This window comes from Phaethon aethereus (assembly GCF_964289735.1).
Source record: "Phaethon aethereus genome assembly, chromosome: 14".
Classification (NCBI taxonomy): domain Eukaryota; kingdom Metazoa; phylum Chordata; class Aves; order Phaethontiformes; family Phaethontidae; genus Phaethon; species Phaethon aethereus.
The window spans coordinates 17,674,618-17,692,816 of NC_138590.1; the positions used below are offsets into that span (position 1 = coordinate 17,674,618).

At 38.9% G+C, this 18,199-nt stretch overlaps 1 protein-coding gene across 5 annotated transcripts in view; it reads left to right on the forward strand.

Annotated features, from left to right (window-relative positions):
• The window catches only part of MACROH2A1 (macroH2A.1 histone), a 38,577-nt gene that overhangs the window by 11,274 nt on the left and 9,104 nt on the right, over window positions 1-18,199 (forward strand). Inside the window, exons 2-5 of one of the 5 annotated variants that reach the window (XM_082006206.1) lie at window positions 2,797-2,903; window positions 4,408-4,605; window positions 7,148-7,258; window positions 12,997-13,096. The exons of 1 other annotated variant lie outside the window; for it this stretch is intronic. In XM_082006206.1, the coding sequence (XP_081862332.1) occupies window positions 2,797-2,903; window positions 4,408-4,605; window positions 7,148-7,258; window positions 12,997-13,096 (516 nt within the window). Of the gene's footprint in view, window positions 1-2,796; window positions 2,904-4,407; window positions 4,606-7,147; window positions 7,259-12,996; window positions 13,097-14,598; window positions 14,690-18,199 lie in introns of all 5 variants that reach the window. 3 more of the 5 variants (XM_082006208.1, XM_082006207.1, XM_082006209.1) reach the window with 3 other exon arrangements.

Here is an 18,199-nt window from a genome sequence, read left to right on the forward strand (position 1 = left end):
CTTATTCCAGCACCACACCTAAATCCAGAGTGATTATTCTGGAAATTTGAGTCAGCTCCGTTACAGAGAGAGCTAGATTTTAATCTAGTTTCAGAATGGTTTAAAACATGGATGAAACACCATTTAAGTGTTTAGAATTAAAGTAGCATAAAACAGATGTGAAAGTAAAGCTGGCTGCAAGCAAAATCCAGGCAAGTAGTCTGGATCCCATCCGGATGCAGAAAGCCTTAATTTCTAGCATTTATAAGTGCTGTTGGGTTTGGATTAGGTTTGTCTCTGTCAGTGATAAATCAAAAAATTGTTGCCTATGTTGGCTTCAGCTCGAATACCTCCTAATCTTCTGTTTTTAAATAGAGGAGAGCTCCCCTTTGACCAGACTTGTGTGCATAGCTGTGTTTTGCTGCGCTCTGTGCTGCGGCGTGCTCTGCGTGCACGAGCAATGCTTGATTATTACTGGAGAGCTGAGGAGAAGGCCAGAAGAAAAATGCCACCCTTCATGCCCTCCTCCCTCCTTCCCTCCCTCTCGCTAAGCTCCTCTTTTGTGGTCCTCAACGCCAGTGCAAAGCGTTCTGTTCCTGGAAAGGAAGCGGGGTACCTCAACTTCCCCAAAGGACCATTAGAAAACTGTAATTTCAAAATGAGTTTCCTGTCCAAGGAAGAGGGCTTAGCACTTACAAGAACAGTTCTCCACTGTACAAGGCAGACATTTTAGTTTTATGAGGAACAAATAAAACATTCCTCTGTGCTTTACAGGCACAACACTTTCTTAGACTCTTTAGTTACAAAATGACCTGTCTGCATAGTTATGCTGATCAGTTGCAGAAAATAACACGGCCCAGCTCTTTAGCAGTGCCTGATGCAGTAAAGAAGTGGAGGAGGGGGAAGCAGAGGCAAAGCAAAAAGTAGTCTGCTGTTTGCAGCAAATCCTTCCCGTGCTTTTCAGCCGGTAATACAGTCTGAGATACGTACAAAACAATTCCTGATCTAGAGAGGTGGAGACGCTGGCGTTACTACAGTGACACAGAGTCTTCCTGAGGTCAGTGGGGATGCACGGGGTGTAATCGAGAGCGCAGCTTGTCTCTTGGAAGGTGATACGGGTTTTCTGTCGCAACAGGCGGCCGTATGCAGTGCTGAATGCAAGCTAAACCTCACACGTCTGAGCTGTGGCTTTTGAGAAGTATGTGAAAAGGATTATGCCAGCTTAACTGAGGTCTTTGGAGGTGTAGAAAGCATAGTCAGGCTGACCTTACCCTGCTAATCCTTCTTTAAAAATAAATTAAAGCAATTGTTGTCAGCATGAAATGTTGAGTTACTTTTGGGGTCTTAGACTTCATATTCTATCTTGCCCTATAATAAAGTTAATTGTGCACTTTGAAGAACACAAAAATAGTGAAAGCCTACCAAAATCTTCAGTGACGCTTAACTGTAGAACATCCAGAAGCAGCTGTCAGTTTTCTAGTAGGTGTCATAACTAGCTTATTGTGTGACTTACAATGAAAAATAATTGGAGAATCATGTTAAATTCAGCCTAATGAAAAGCCACGGACTGTGCTATATAGGATTACTTAAGATTTACTGTGTGTTATGGTAAAGGCATGTGGTCATGCGAGCTTTGATTTTAGTCTTTTTCATTTCCAGATTAATGTCTTCTTTCTGTTCTACTTGCCTCTAAAGCAAGCTTATGGGAGAGTTTTCATGGACTAGTCAGTTGTTAAATGTGAAATCAATCTCATACCCTATTCTAATGTTAAATTTTAATATATTAGTGTGTAATAGATCTAAAAAAGGCATTTTCATTTTCTTTTTTTTTCTTTTTTTTTCTCCAAATGTTACCATGTTTGCAAAAGGAAATATACAAAATGCAGTAGTGAAACACAGTCTGTTACAGAGGGAGATGAAAGGTTATATATAACGGAGACAGCAATAGCACATAATTGCAAAGCCAGATAAACACGTTATGTCGCTTTTTTAATTGTTCCCCAGACTTTCTTGTAATTAATTGTGTTCTTTGCCTAAGGCTTGTTGAGTTGAAGACAGATGAGTTAGCAGGTAACGCTCTAGCCTTTCACTTCATAGATCCTTGCAAGGGAGCAAGTTAATCTTTTCTAATTCCAATAAAAGCCATCGTATGCACAGCTGTTAAACATATTTTGTCAGGACTGGAAATTTCTTCTAAGGAGATAATTTACTAGTAGCAAACAAACATGATTCATCAATTACTTTTTCTGGATAGAAACTTCTTCTCAAAGAGAGAAAAAAAATCATTAAGTCAGTGTAGCAGTAGTTTGCTTTTTTAGTGTCCTAGCTTAGATGTGTGCTTACATGCTTCTGTAATGTTAAAAATGAGAAACCGAGAATGGCATCTTTTCCAGTAATAAAAAAGTAGAAGTGATACAAGCCAGAACTTGCATTTATGACTGGTTTGAGGAAAAAAAGAACGATAGCATTTGTGCATCTAGTACTCCATCACCTGATAGGAGGGGGATCCTAGGGGATGAACACGCAATAGCTTTGAGAAGAACACTGAAAAGTCAAGAATTTAGGAGAACTGCTTTAACAGGACAAAACAGTAAATACAGTTTAGACCATAGGACTTCAAGTATGCATTTGCCCTTCAGTGATTAGACATATAAAAAGAAAATGATAATTTTGGGGTTAGATGTCTATTGAGGATATTCTGTAGCAGTTAGGAATAACATGATATAATTCAGAGATCTTTTTGCATGGATGCTAAATAACACATTGATTTTTCTTAATGATCACAGTGTAATTAAAACGGGCTTCCTTTTTCCCCAGCGGAAATTCTTGAATTGGCTGGAAATGCAGCAAGGGACAACAAGAAGGGTCGAGTCACTCCTAGACACATCCTGTTGGCTGTAGCAAACGATGAAGAATTAAATCAGGTAAGAAAAAACTCCACTGTGTGAGGGCCAGGATTTCCTTTAGGGCTTTTTAAATTGTCTTTCCATATAGCTGAATTGTAACTCAAGACCTCTGCTTATTGAGTGGCCCACCAGGAAACAGCTCCTTCACTCACTAGCACACTGCCTGTGTAACTAACTACAGCACTCAGCTTAATTATGTATTTCAGGACTCTTAAAATGTGTAAAAATGCAATGGAGATGTAATACATTTGCTTTCACTATTAGAGCCACTTCTGTTAGAGTGGAACATTGTCATAAACTCTACAGAGACATGGCAAAAATCTTGTCGATGCTTTTTTTTTTTATGTTTTTGGTTTCCCCCTTAAGCAGCTTAGGACTCAGTGGGACCTATCCTGTTCCCATTGAAGTCTGTCATTGTGACCACAGAATAAAGAGCTCTGGAACTCTTGCAAGTCTGTGTCCTTTGCAGATTTCAAGTTGTCTTTAATTTAGCCAAAAAATATTTGGGCATTATTTTTACAACATTATGGTGTCAGCCAGAGGCATTTGCTCGGATTAATGTCCCTTTGTTTGAGGGACAAAAAACACAGCTGAAAAGATACTTTTTCCAAGTATCATGATGGAGCAGGCTAAAAAAAAAAATCCCCGAACCAACCTTCTTTTGGCATTGTCTGAAATTTGATAATACTTTCCATTTTCATCCCGTTGTAAGCTCAGAGCCTTACTGAGTTGTGCTTGGGGAGCAGTAAACACAAATCAGAAGGTGGGAGTACCTGAGGGGCTTCAATGTCACCATTTGGATCCTCCTGAATAGTGAATTAGTTCCAGTTAGTTGTATTAAAAAAATGGGTTAAAGTGGTTTTAAACACAGAACATGATATATTTCACCTCTGCTTTTAAAGGCTTGAATGAACTGCACACTTTTGAATATTGATCTGCTTTTCTTCAACTGCATAAAGATTTTTTTGAAGAAAGACTTCCAGGTATAGAGATTTGTATAAATGTTACCCTCCGTTTGAAGTTTCTTTTTTCTAAGAAAAAAAAAATTCTGTTATAAAAAACACCTGTTCAAGAAAATTCAGCAATTGGGACATATATTGTGTTCTCCACAGCGTGGTAGCAGTTGCAGTCCTGTACCGTGGACTTTGGGGTTCCATCCCCTCACGCAGGCTGCCCTGCAAAGATCTCATAGCTGTGGCTAGGGCTGTCCTGTTTTCCAGTAGCTGGGTAACAGTCTTCATTGCATGGCTTCACAGAAAAAGATCTTACGTGAGCCCAAGAGGTATTGACAGTAACAAGCATATGTGCAAGAAGAATACATATTCCTTTTATAGTTAAACTTTAGTACATGATTGACTCCATTTCATACATTCCATGTCTCTTCCTCAAGTACAATATGTGTTGAGAAACATAGAAGAACCAGTTAAAACTCAAGGCAATGTACAAAGTTTGCAGTAACTGCCATTTTGTTTATTGATGAGTAAACGCTGAAATTTGTCATCTATAACTTTTTTTTTATTAGCTGTTGAAAGGGGTCACCATAGCCAGTGGTGGAGTGTTACCCAATATTCACCCAGAGCTGTTGGCAAAGAAGCGGGGATCAAAAGGAAAACTGGAAGCCATCATCACTCCACCTCCAGCAAAGAAGGCAAAGTCTCCATCACAGAAAAAAACTGTATCAAAGAAAACAGGTGGCAAGAAAGGGGCAAGGAAATCCAAGGTAGAGTCATCTGTTTATTTTAAACCCAAACAAGCTTGATGGTAGTAGCTGTAAGGAGCATCACGTAGGGTAGATGTTCTGTTCCGTGTGTGGTTAACAGTAGGGATTTCAGCAGCAGTGTAAGCAAGTGCCCTCTCCCCAGTGCAGCTGGAAGTCCGAAAGCCCGCAGAAGTGGCACAGGTCTGCAGGACAGGCAGGCATGCTGTAAATACTCTATTCTTTGTACGAAGCAGTTGTTAGGTGGGCACAGGCTGGAGGCACCAAGAGGCAGAAGGGGGTGTGTGGGAGCTGTACTAGTTAGGCCTTACTGGTGAACAAATGAGACCTTAGGCAGCAGTTGTAGGCCTAGCTTTGCTGTGACTGTGCGGGTGCCTGCATTGGGCTAGGCAGGGTAAACTTGCTTGGACTTCGTTGAGGTGTCGATAACGTGTCTGCAAGAAACAGGATCCAGGGATTTTTTTCAAAAGTGAAGTCATGTTAAAGCAGCATTTTGCAGTTGTAAATACTGAAGAAAAAACACAGCCTAAGTCACTGTGTTGTTACAGTATCATCAGCCATTAGCACATGAGAGTCCTTTTTTCAAGTGTTGTATTTCTCTGTTGTTTGTTGGGTTTTTAAGTTGTTTTTTTTTCTGTTGTTGTTCTAGCTTAGTATAAGATTCCTCTTAGTTAGTTGATTTGATGAAATCCAAAGAGTTTGACATACTCCTTCTGAAGTATGATGCAATTCCACTCGAGCAGGTAGCTTAGTTTCTTGCAGCATCAGAGAAACTGTATTGTGGCTACACAGAATTTCTTTGGCTGAGCTGAAGACCCACAAATGTCCCACTCTGTTGTTGTTACGTTATAGATGAGACTCTTCCATGTTTAGACTTGGTGTTTTTAATTCCTAGTAATAAATTAAACTCACTGAAAATGAAGCATGGAGGTAGGGGGAAGAACACGAGGACCAGAATGTGATTTTTCTTGTGCTAGGAAACAAAGAACAACATCTTTTTTTAAGCTAAAAAGAACATTCCATTTTTAGGTTCAGTTTTGTGGAGAAGGGAATCTTTCTGATATTTGCAGGTGTAACCAAGGATTTTTTTTGCAAAACAACTATTGTGAAGCAGTAGGTTATGAAAGTTGGAAGAAAAGTACACGAATTTCACATGACATGGTCAGTGTGTGTAAAAAGTTGCCCTCTGGGTCAAACAAAGCTTCTGTATTCATCCTGTATGTCTCTGTTACTGTTTACTTGGTCACACTTCTGATTGTTTCACTTTTGTGGTTTTTGAACTGTTGAATTCAGTTTTGTCTTTTAGAACATCTAGTAGCTGACATGTCAAGTGCAGTGGTTCTAATAACCATGCGCTAATAATTTCCCTAAATCTGGAATTTTTTCCCCCTACCTGATTACTAAAGCAGGAAGTCTGTTGTGGGGTTCTGTTTTTCTTCCACACAATAAACTGTATTGTCTGCTGACTATATTGGTATTTGGCTAACAATAAACTCCTGGGGAATTGAAATAGGACTCATGAAAATCTAATTTTCAAAACATTTGTGTAACGTAAAACATGGTAACAGCTTCTAGAAGCACCAATATACCCTTGCATCAAAGTCATTTTAGTTGCTCAGCCACAGATTTAGTTTATATACTTTGGTAAGGGGACAACAGGAGAACAGTGGCTTGCTTAATATTCCAGATGTGCTTTTAGTTTCAGCATAGGTATTGCTGAGGCACCACATATTTATATTAAATCGTAAGTAGTCATTTTACTGAAAATAGGAAATTATTTTTGGCACCACAGCAGTCAATTCACTATCTTCATGAAGCATCCTTTGCAAAATGTTCCTAGTTCTCATTTTTATTCAGTAAACCAATTCATTCCTGAAACCTATCATTTTACTTTGGTAATACAGTTGAAAAAAGGAACGGTGCTTGAGGGGAACTCCCTCTCCCCCTGCAGTTTTACTGGAGATGAAGGTGATCATGTTAAACAAGACAGACAAAATTGTTCATCCCATTTCCTACTACTAGACAGGTAGAAAGTAGATGCATTCTTCTGACACTGGCTCTAAGGACAGCTTGATTTCAAAGCAGTATTTCTGAAACTAAGTTTGTGAAATCTGGAGGCACCTCCCTTCACAGGGAGATAAAATTTGCACTCTGACAAGTCAGTTTTTACCTCAGAATGAACGTCTGCCTGTGTGTCTAAATAGATACATTATCTTTTTCCACACTGGCCATTAGAAAGCTGTTAAAAGTTTGGGACTGTTTATATGTGTTCCTGCAGCATTTAAGACAACTGTCATCTGAATTGTGCAGTGTCGTGGGCAAGAAGAGGCTTATGTAGACATGCAGACATTGGGGTCATTTTGCCTATTGATTCCTTCAGCTGCAATCAGTCACTTTAGTTAGACTAAAGGATAAAATCCAAATGCCAGTGTTTGTACTGGCATTTTATTGCCTGGGAAGCATTTATGGCATGTCATAGATCTTAGTGTTATTAAACTGTTTTTCTCTCAGCCTTGAGTTAACTAATTAACTCTATTCTTGGAAGAAGAAGCAGGGAGAAGTGAGCAAATCAGCCAGTGCTGACAGTACGACAGAGGGAACTCCTGCAGATGGTTTCACAGTCCTGTCCACCAAAAGTCTGTTTCTTGGCCAGAAGGTATGCTCCTGCATTTTTATAAATTAATACCTATTTTTCAGCGCTGTTTAGGGAACACCCCCTCCCACCACCCCCTTTCCCCAAAATGCCCAAGTGCAATGGACATTTCCCCACTGAGCACTTGAGGAGGTGTATGCTATTAGTTTTTGGACAAAGAAATTCTCTGAAACAACTTTTAGAACATTTTTATAATACATAAATGAGTCTTCATATGGCTACATAATTAAATACTCGAATAGAAGGAAAGCCTGTGTGCTTGTAATCTGTCTCACCTTATTAATAAACAGCATAATTGTTACAACTAAGCTTCTGCCAAAGATGAGATTATTCTAAGAATAAAATGTCTTTTTCCAACGGGCAGCCCACTTCCTTGCTGATGTAAATGATTTACAGGTTTTTATCAAAACCTATGTTAGACATTTGTTCATAATAGTGGTTTTATGTTTTGTTCTGCTTTGTTATCTGCAAAAGTTAATACTGTATAATAATGATGCTTCTATGAAAAGCTTAGAAGTCAACGATCCTTTTTTCCCTGTGAATATGCTTTGGGACATGGGGTGGTTTAATACAAATACACACCTGTTTAAAGAGAGGATCCATTTAAAGAGGCAATTCGTTAAATTAATTTGGTCTTTTATCTTGAAACCTGCCTTTTAGTTCGCGATACAAAATTTTGTTAAGTAAAACTGCATCTTTCTTCTATCATTCAGTAATCAGATCATTGTGTTCTAAGTCATAAAAGATGAGCCATTGTCCATTGTGGAATGTATCTCCTCTGACTCATTTTTATTTCATACTGAGGTTGTTCTCCATTTATCCTTCCCCAGTTTGTTTGCTAAGTTTAACATGCATGAGAGTAACGTTATTTTTTGCAAGACCTTCTGATTTTCCACATTTAATTTTACAGCTAAAACTAGATTGCTGGTTTGGTAGGCTTTTTTGTTATTTGACTAGTACTGGGGGGGTGGTTTAGAACATAATTTTAAAAACAGTGTGGTGACTAAGTTAGAACCCCAAGTTTATAAACTGCATTACTGTTTCAGGAAAGCAAGGAACATCAGCCTTTTAGACCTGATTTTGAGCTCCTTTTAGTTACCATAGCAAATCTGTAACAAGACGTAGTGTTGTGTTCCAGCAAGACTGACCCAGCAAATTGATGGGGCTTTGCTGTTGGGCTCAGTGAAAGAGAATCATGAACTCCAGGACTGCTTTAAGCTGTGGTGAGCAAAGCCAGTGTCTGTTGTAGAGCTTTCCAGAGAGTACCTTCTGCTGGGAAATGGACTTTCTGGCTTTCTCATTCACTTGGAGTGCAGCCCCCTGCAAAAATTACTGGTGTGACACGTCCATGCCCGTACTGTTTCATTGTCAGTTTGCCCTGCGCATGAGAGGGGCCAGGTTAGCCTTTTAGTTTAAACCTGAGGTGTGTTTTGCGTGGGCTGGGAGGTGCCTGGATGTGACAGGATGTCTGCTGCTACGTTCAGCAGACTGCAGTCTCGATGGTGGTGGTGGTTGTTCGTTATTTAAGTGACACATGGAAGTCTCAAATAATTGCTATTCATTTGGGAGATTTACAAATTAAACATAAAAATTATCTATAAAAACTCTAGTGACTTTGAATCCATTAAGTGCTTCTGCTTAGCCATTTCTACATGCAATTGCTGTTTAAAAAGATAAAATTTATTTTAAAGGTATTTATCTAAATTTAAGTGTGATGCTTAACAGAAGAAGAAAATCTGTTTTGTTATAGTTGTCTTAAATTAGTGCCACGTGGTATTCATAAATATAATGAATTAAGAATGTTCTTCAGTAATGATTCTGGACAGTAGTGTTGCAGTTCGTTTCCTCAGACTTGTGCATGCTGCTTTTTTTCAGAGCATGTGAGGGCAGAAGGTGTTTACCTGTTTGGAGGAGGACCTGTCTTCTATTCAGCATAGCCTCACTCTCCTTAAACAGCACTTTGAGGGAAGGAGAAATCTGCTAGTCTCTTGGGTAGGGAGGACAGTGTTTAACTGGTTCGGCTGGAGGCCTGGAAACCATGACTCTCGGCTTCTGGTTTTGGCTGATTCAGAGATACTGTAAATCACCTCTTCTTTCTCTGTTGCCTTCCTTATTGGCGAAATGAAGATACAGTTACACTCTTCACATAGATGGTAGGAAAGCTTAATATGTTAAAACACTTTGAGCTTTTCCATTTGAAAAGCAAAAATACTCATATTAATCGCAGTTATTTGCTTTTTCTTGAATTTGTACATACAGATTTTCAATATACTTTCATGTTCTGTGTGTTCTTAATAAACTACAGTGCAAACACAGAAACCTGAAGCCAAAAAACCCAAACAAATAATTGGTATCTTTCGATGTGTGGTAACTTCCTGTGACATCCTTGAACACTTTTACAGCATGTCTCTTTGGTCTGCAAAACCTGACCTGCTAGATCAGGAAATAATTTACTAGCTGCAGAGAGGGAAGAAAATAATCCTGTTCTTAGTATCGCGTCATTCATAAGTGTTTAATGGGAAAAATCTTTTTCTTGGCTGCATGTTTACAGAGGGAAAGGGAAGGGTTTTATTTGCAAGAGCAGCTCTTCATCCTTCTGATATGCCCAGATTTAATTACTGAAAACACAAATGAGAATGTTGCAAACCTGGGTATTGTTCAGTTTTTTTAAAGTACCGTTATTGCATTAAATCTTGAGATAACTGCTGACATGCAGCTACAGGAAATGGCAAAGAACCCTCCAGTTATACCCGTAGAAGTGTATTAGTGCTACACTAATTAAATATTAAAATCTAGTTAATATGTAAATGATTGCACATCCTACAAGTGACATCCCAATGGAAACGTGGTGTTCCACACATTAACTAGTTTGTTTTTCCTGAGACCATTACAGAGTAGGGGCAGAGTTGTAAGACCTCAAGCCTAAGCGTTAGGGTTTGGACTTTCAGAGAGACCTCTGCTTGTTGTCTGTAACAGGCATCTCCTGTTTTCTGTATGAAATTCATACCAGAAAAAGTTCCAAGACTTTAAAGGTAATTTTGTCTGAAATAATAAATGCAAGGCTTGGCTCAGAAAATACTCATGGATGTGCTAAGTGCCATCTGCATTTTATCTAACTAACATTAAATTTAAATGTTACCTAAAGTTATGTCCATCCTTTGTTGCACATGTATATGCAAGTTGTGCCTATTTATTTTTTTTTAAGTGGCCCTTTAGGGGATCGCTTCTTCTGTCTAATACGTGCTTCATGCTGTTGAGTAGTAAAATTGAGCAATTATTCATCAAAGGATTTAATTCTATGGGAAAACTTTGATTTTTTTGATTGTTTTTGGCAATCAGATAGCTAACTGCATTGAACAGTAAGTGCAAAATTCAGCAAAATAATACTTAGCTGCCAACACGTTATCAGTGATGAGCAGCTTTTTAAGCATTTAGTTGTTGCTGTTAAATTGAAACTTTAATTACCAGCTGGTTGCTATGTAAATCCCATATATGAGTAGGCGCAGAGATAGATTGAAGGTCTGAAACCAATTGGTCTGCAGTCGGTAGATCTATGGCAAAAACTTGTAGAACACAGAATTAGGGATCAAAGAGAATCACCTGTAACATTAACAAAATTTGCTTGGGAACATGTTAAAATCTCCACAAAACAGTCTTTTGGTGTGTGCATGTGTTTTGTTGTTGGTTTTTTATTTCAAAATTCATAAAGTTTCTTTAACATTTTGGTTTGATTTGACTTTTTTTTTTAAACAGCAGTTGCTTGTAGTCAAACTCAAGACTCAAACTGACGTATGAATAACTCGCCACGTGTGAAGTATTAAAGGATTCTAAGCTATTTGGAAAGCAAGCTTTCTTAGATTTTTATTACAAATTCCCGAACAGACCCGTACTTAAAACAGGGCTGAATTACACTCATTTTTAGCCAAAATCACCATATTTTGAGGGAACATAGTTTACTCAAGCAACATATATAAATTATTTGAAATCAAAGGCTTTTAAAAAGAGAAAGAAGGTCAATTCATATAATCACATGAATGAGATGGAAATAATTTTTTCATAAGACTTTAAATATATGGGTGTTGGCCTCCTTAAATGACCCATTCACTTGTATTGGTTACGTGAATTGGCTCATATTCCCTATTAATAAACTCACATACACAAGGAGCAGATTTGAAGAGTTAGGTTTACAGGATGTGGATTGCAAACCAAGAGACAAAATTCAGTTATTGATGAGATTAATTGCCATGCCTGAATGTATATGTTATGCTTCATAGGTTGAACCCAGCGGGTTTTGGATTAGAAAGCAAGCCTGGCTTAACTGCAGCTGACTTCAGGGCTTGCATATATGAATGAGAACTTTCTCTTTCGTAGTTGCTTTCCATATTGCCTAATCAGCTACTGAAACGATCATTTTAAGTGCATGTTGTAGATATAAATATAACTTGTGATGTAGATGATGTAATTCCCCATATAAAAGAGGAAATTTTTTTTTTCCACTTTAAAGTGTTTTAAGTGTTGGCGGTAGTAAACTTTATGCATGTGAAATCAGACTTCCCAACATTGGCTACGAAGCAGTGTTGCAAACCCCTGGTTCTGAGCTTCCTCACATACCTGTCGGCGTATTGCATTTTTTACTTTTGCCAAGTCTGGCATTCGCATCAAATTGCCTCAGATTACGGAGTTGTTTCTGTGGTGTGAGCAAATTGTGCTATCGCTTTACAGCTGTAAGCCCTTCCAAAAAAACCCATCCTCACTAGTACAGCATGGCAGGATCAGTTTCTTACCATTACTGGTCTTTTCATTGACTTCTTACTTTATATACTAGTTTGTAAGTCTGGCTCAAACTGTGTTGCTAGAAATTGAAATCTGCCCCTCCTCGTATTTCATTAATTCTTTCTTTAAGAGCACACAGTGCAGATGGGAGGTTAATCTCTAGATATCTGTGCTAACTTCCTCACCTTACTGTATGCCCATGAGAAATCCTTCTGATTTTGTAAAGATTCAGATGGCAATTGAGAAGCATGCTTTAAATAGGTGGGTGTTAAGGAGAGGAGTTAATAGGTGTTAGTGGGTGGGCTTAAAAGTCTCTATTTTAATAACTGACAAAAGGAGCTAAAGCAAATAAAATCAAAACCAGGAGCAATAAGCATATAATAGTGCCTGCTCACAGGACATCACCAGCCATTCACAAAGGCAGCAGAACTGTGCAAATGAAAACTGAAACACCTGCAGAATATGGTGACCACTAAGAAAGAAAGAAAAAGAAACGCGTCCCCTTGTTGGGATGGAGGAATCGCTGGAGACAAGCATGTGCTTTCTCAAAGATATGCTTATGTTTGCTGGCTTAGAGAAGGAGGAGCACATTCTTTTATCCAGTTTCGGTGCTGAACGGTCATGGCACATTCCTGTAATTGATGCTTAAGAAATGATTAGGGCGTCCTTCATCTATATTTTGAGGAGAAACAAGTACCCTCTTACAATGCCAAAATACGAATCCCAAATAGTGGTCAGCATAAAGCCAAAACAGAGCTTGTTAGTAGGTACTCCCAGTGTGAGCAATGTTTGAGTCTTGTGTTTGAAATTTTTTTGGAAAATAACCCTCCTTTATGACCTGCCTTTTATTTTGCATATTTGTTTGCAGTGATGCTATCTCCATCTGTGTTGCAAAGCTCACTTTTCTGCAGCTTCTCTGTGATTTCCCAGCTGTCCTGTTATTTCCCACCTCATGCTTTTCTTTTCAGCTGAACCTTATTCACAGTGAAATCAGTAATTTAGCCGGCTTCGAGGTGGAGGCCATTATCAATCCTACCAATGCTGACATTGACCTTAAAGATGACCTAGGTAAATGGGGCATGGGTTGACACAACTAACGGTCACATGGAAATTATGGAACCCAGAATTTACCCTCTAGGGCTTCATCCGTTTAATAAGAGCAGAAATTCAAATCTTGCAGGTTCTGTTTTGTTGAAGAACTATATTCAAAATACTTTTTCACCAAATCTGAATACTTGCAGCTATTGCTAGTCTTCAAGCTGATCTCAGTTAAAACAGATCATTTGAATTCTTTTCCATAATGATCATATGTGACTGTTAGCTAATTTTGGGGGGTTTCTTATTTGGATACTTTGAGGACTAAAATACTTTTTTGTCAGGTTGTTTTCAAAATAAGCAGTTTCTCCATTCTAACTGCAATCTCATGTTTTCTTCTGCTACTCAGAGTAGCCATAAAATTTTTGAAGAGGAATGATTAAATAATTAACTATCCCCCAGTCTTTCCTACCTTAATTTCATGTTTAATTTAGTCAAATAATTTGTTTCCATTATGCTTCAGTTACCTCCCCATCGCTTTCACATTCATCTGAAAACTCAAATATTGATATTATGCCAACAGTGAACTTGTAGATACTATCGTAGATGGTGTATCGCTTTTAAAGCTTCTGTCTTGTTCCAGAGTGGAAAAAAATTTCCTTTTTCAACAGAAGACTGTTCTTCAGCAAAAGTAAAAGAAAAATTAACTTTTGTGCATTACATATTGTATTCCCTTCTTATTTGATTACACCTGCTGCTGTCTTCTTTTTTTAAACTTCCTTAATGGAATACAACCCATAATTCTTCTACTACTGCATTTCCTATGGGAATGTACACAAGTAATTTAACAAGAAAAAGATTTAAGAAGGCTAATTTTTAAATCAGCCTTTCTCAGAAATATGTATACTTTCACAAGTGTCTTAGCCATTCCAGCACATAATTAGAAAATATACTTTGCCTTTAAATTATAAGATTGATCATTTATATTTTTTTAAAGCAAATTTGGTACAGCCGTGTCTGCAAATCCATGGTCTCCTCCATATGAAGGAGACTGTCATTTTTAGAAACAAAATGATGAATTGCTATACATATGAGGATTAGTGCCTGTCAGCTTATTGATGCTGACAAAATGGAGAAACTAGTTATTTTGTTTGGCTTGATGATCCTGAATTTCTTTTTTTTTTAAACAGATTCCATATTTTAGTGTCATGCTCTGTGGGGAACTGGTTGTTCTAGGTTTCTGCAAAGTGAAATGGGGTATTAGCTGATTTTAAAACTTTGGAAATGATCTCATGTGATTGCTCTGACTTGTCATTTTAACATTTATTTGATCATGTCATACTCAGTATTCCTCCTCCTGTTCCCTACACCCCTTTCTCTACACACACCTGCACACACAACTCAGCATACTCCTTTGGCGCAAGGTTTGGAGATGTAAAGGTAGGAAAATATGGACGTTGGTACATGTGTAAATGTAGAGCCTGTGCTGGGTCTCTGTCCAACGTGGTTGATATACATCTGTTTACCTGTTGTAGTTGCAAGTTGTACAGGCTGACATTGCCACGATCGACAGTGATGCTGTCGTTCACCCGACAAACTCTGACTTCTACACCGGTGGTGACGTAGGTAATGGAAAGTTCAGTGCTGCGGAGTTTGTATGTGTGTGCATGGTCAATCAGCAGCCACAAGCTTGTTGTAGCTATGCAGATTTGCATTCATTTCTCACTTCCAGCAGTCCTGACTGACAGTCAAAAGAAATGAGTAATTGCAAACTCAGTAGGCATTTTTGATATTTGTCACCAAATCAGGCTTTCAGAAGTAACACTAGAATGCACCGCCAAAATTTGAAGTGCAGGGACAGTACATTCAATGCAGGCATGTGACCAAGGAAAATGAATTACCGCATTGTTTGTTTGACATGTTAAATGCCCGTTTTGAATATGGTTTGAGTCTTGATCGTTAGATTTCTAACCAGTTCCAGTATACCCTCTCCATGCCAAGTTTCAGATGTTCACATCTGGCATACTGGATCTAGCCCATCTGTATTTTCTGAACCCTTAAGATTGGTTAGTTTTTTCGTATTTTACCTTATGGACCGCTTACCTTCCTAGCCCTGCTCAACGGTCCTCACGCCCACAAGCACACGGCTAGTGACGCTACAGCCGTTTTTCAGGCGGTCGGTCATCTAAGCTACACCAATGAGAGAAGACATGATAGAAAACATGACAGACCTCTTAATTCAGTATCTTAAGCATCCTCTGAGTAACTCTTATCTTAGTAATACCCCTCTTTATGTACAGTATCTTGAAGGGTTTTGTAAAAGGGTAGCAGTGCTTTAACTGAACTGCCTTGGTAATTTGAGAAGGCAAATCAGAATCTGGGCTGAAGACAGAAGTTGCTGGTAAGGGTGATGACCCACCATGCTTAAAAAAAAGCCACCTGATCCCAGCCTCTGTTCTGCATCTCATCTTAACCTCATCGTCGCTGTGCGGATGGTCTCCCTCCCCGCCCGAGGCCCTCTTTCAGTGCTGGCTTGGAGGGACAGGCGTCCTGCTGCAGAGCTGGCACGTCCAACACCACCTGCTTTTTCTGAAGGGGCTACTTTCTGAGTAACAGGCAGACAAATGTAGCTCTGTGTAGCCTGTTGGGCAAGAACAGCTGTGACTTGGCCGGCTAAACGTTATGCAGGGACATTAAAATAAAAGTGTCATAATACCCTGCATCTGAAGGATATGCTTCTAAAGTCTGTCAGACTCATTTAGCTAAATGTGCTTGTCTCCTACCCTTTGACAAAGAAATGCTTTGCTGCCCTGCAAAGAAAATTGTCTGGAAGCTGCACTGCTCCTTCCTTAGTGTAGGTTCCTGTTGCCTCTGACTGCTGTAAGAAAGAATAGAAGTGCACAAATGCTTAGCTTCCAATGATTAACTTTTACCCATCTAAATTTTTTTTTTTTTAATTTTTGTTGTTTTTTTCCCTAACAATTTAAATGTACTGGGGGCTTATCCTGAGAATTTTAGAGCCTAAATTTCTGCTAACGCTGTTTTCGACACTGATACCAATGCCTGCTTGGAAAGCATGAGATAATGATCTTATTCTCATGGGAGTGACACATATTTATGCCTGTGAGCAAATAAGCTACTAACCTTGAAGCTGTGAAGCAAGACTTCCATCAAGAAACTTGCTAATGTAGTGGAAAATGGTTAAATACAGTTATGTCCTTTCCCAGATGAAGCTAATTTACAACATAGTTCTGAAATATAATTTCAATATAAACCCTCTCAATTAATCAGAAGAAGAATGTAATTGAGGAGTAAATGCAGAAAGCCTCACTGATTCATACCAAGTACTACTTTTGCTCTTCTTTGTACCAGATCTGCAAGAAAGAGAGCTCGGTGAAATAAACTGACAAGGTTGTTCATTGCTTTTAATTATAAATTAATTCCCAGTAGAAGGGAAAAAGCTGATCCTTCTGGATTGAATTAAACCAAACCAGGCTAAATTCCATTAAATGTACAACAGCTTTGCAATGGCAAAGAAATGACCTACTTAATAGATCTTTCCTGTTCCTAGGTTCTGCACGAGGCTTAATTATGTTTCCCCTTGAAACAAGCGAAATTAAGGATTATGAATGTCATGGGTTTTAGGACTGATCTGACTTCATGGACTCAAGGGGAATGTAACTGGGATATACACAAATATAAATAGGAATGCTACAGAAATACATACAACAAGAATATAACCAGAAGGGAAGGCTGTTTCTTTCCATCCCTGTCCCTTCTCTGTCAGAGTGATTCTATAAGACCCTGGTGTCAGCCACGTCTGCTGGGCTGGTTCGGCCAAGGGCGCTGTGTGTCTGGCAGGTCGCTGCCTTTGAAGGGCAGTGCCTTTCCGAGCCCCTCGGGGCTGGGCTGCGTCTGCTCTCCTAAGACACCGTACCGCTACAAAGCAACCCATCGCTGCCTTTTCTAAGAGATTTGTAAGATGGTGCCTTCCACTCGGTTGCACAGGGATAGGTAACTTTGAGTTTCAGAAAATTCCTGGCGAGGAGTTTGTCTGAATAAACTTGGACCGAAGTACTCGTATAAAAAAGCTTCAGCGAGCACAAAGAGCAAATTACACTCTGACCTTGCAGTCCAGCTTTTGGCAAGCACCCATTGTGAATTTGGTTATGAAAAAAGCAAAAGAAAAGGCACATTTTTTAATTGTCCTCAGCTTTTGTAGCCCAAAAGCAATAAACTGCCAATAGCAAAATAGAGGCAGGGTCACAGAGTCAGTTTTTGAATGAACAAACGAATGCATTGTTTTCAGCTTCTAATCTTCGTTTTGGAAGAAATTTAGCCATGGTGTCAAAACAAAAGCATCTTGCAGTCCTGTGAGTTCTTAGAGCTATAGCCCTATTTAGTAAACTGAAGCTTGGAGGAGGGGCTCTGCTTCCCTGAGCATACAGTATGTGCACTTCCATCAGAAAATGCGTTTTTTCTTTCTTCATCAGTGAAAGTAAGGGGTTTCACCAAATAAATGTCTAGATCTTTACAGATCCTAGTTCTGAATTTTTGGCGATCAGTTTTCAAAGTAATAAATCAGAGCCTTTATGATATCACTGCTTTTTATTTATCTACCTTTATTATTAATATGCACAGTGCAAAATTGATGTGGGATGCTTATGTAGTTAGGAATATGCTTTCTTGGGCTGTTTTTTTTGTATTAATATTTACAACTAGAGCTGCAAAATAAGATCTAAACCATTTAGTGATGGACTGCCTTTGTAAACAGCATACCTTTTGGTTGCCCTGAAACACTGCACAGCTCTTCTCCTCCCAGAATGCCTTTGTCCAGCTCCTTAGCTGTAGTTAGAGAACTTCATTGGAGGAATATGTTCCTTAGAGATTCTCCTGATTTCTGAGGCTCTTCCTCTTGGTTAAAGGTGGCTCAACAAGCTGGGCAGTTACCAAGTAAAGCAGCCCGCTGCACTCACGAGACTGTTTCATTCCTGGTGCCACCTGTTGGGGTCAGGGACCAAGATCAGGTGAGTTTCAAATTCTTATTGTGGCAAATGGCTCTTTAAAACAATTTGTAAGAGAAGAGGGGAAATGAATCTTAGGGGAAGGAATTCTGAACCTTCAACCACTCTTGAG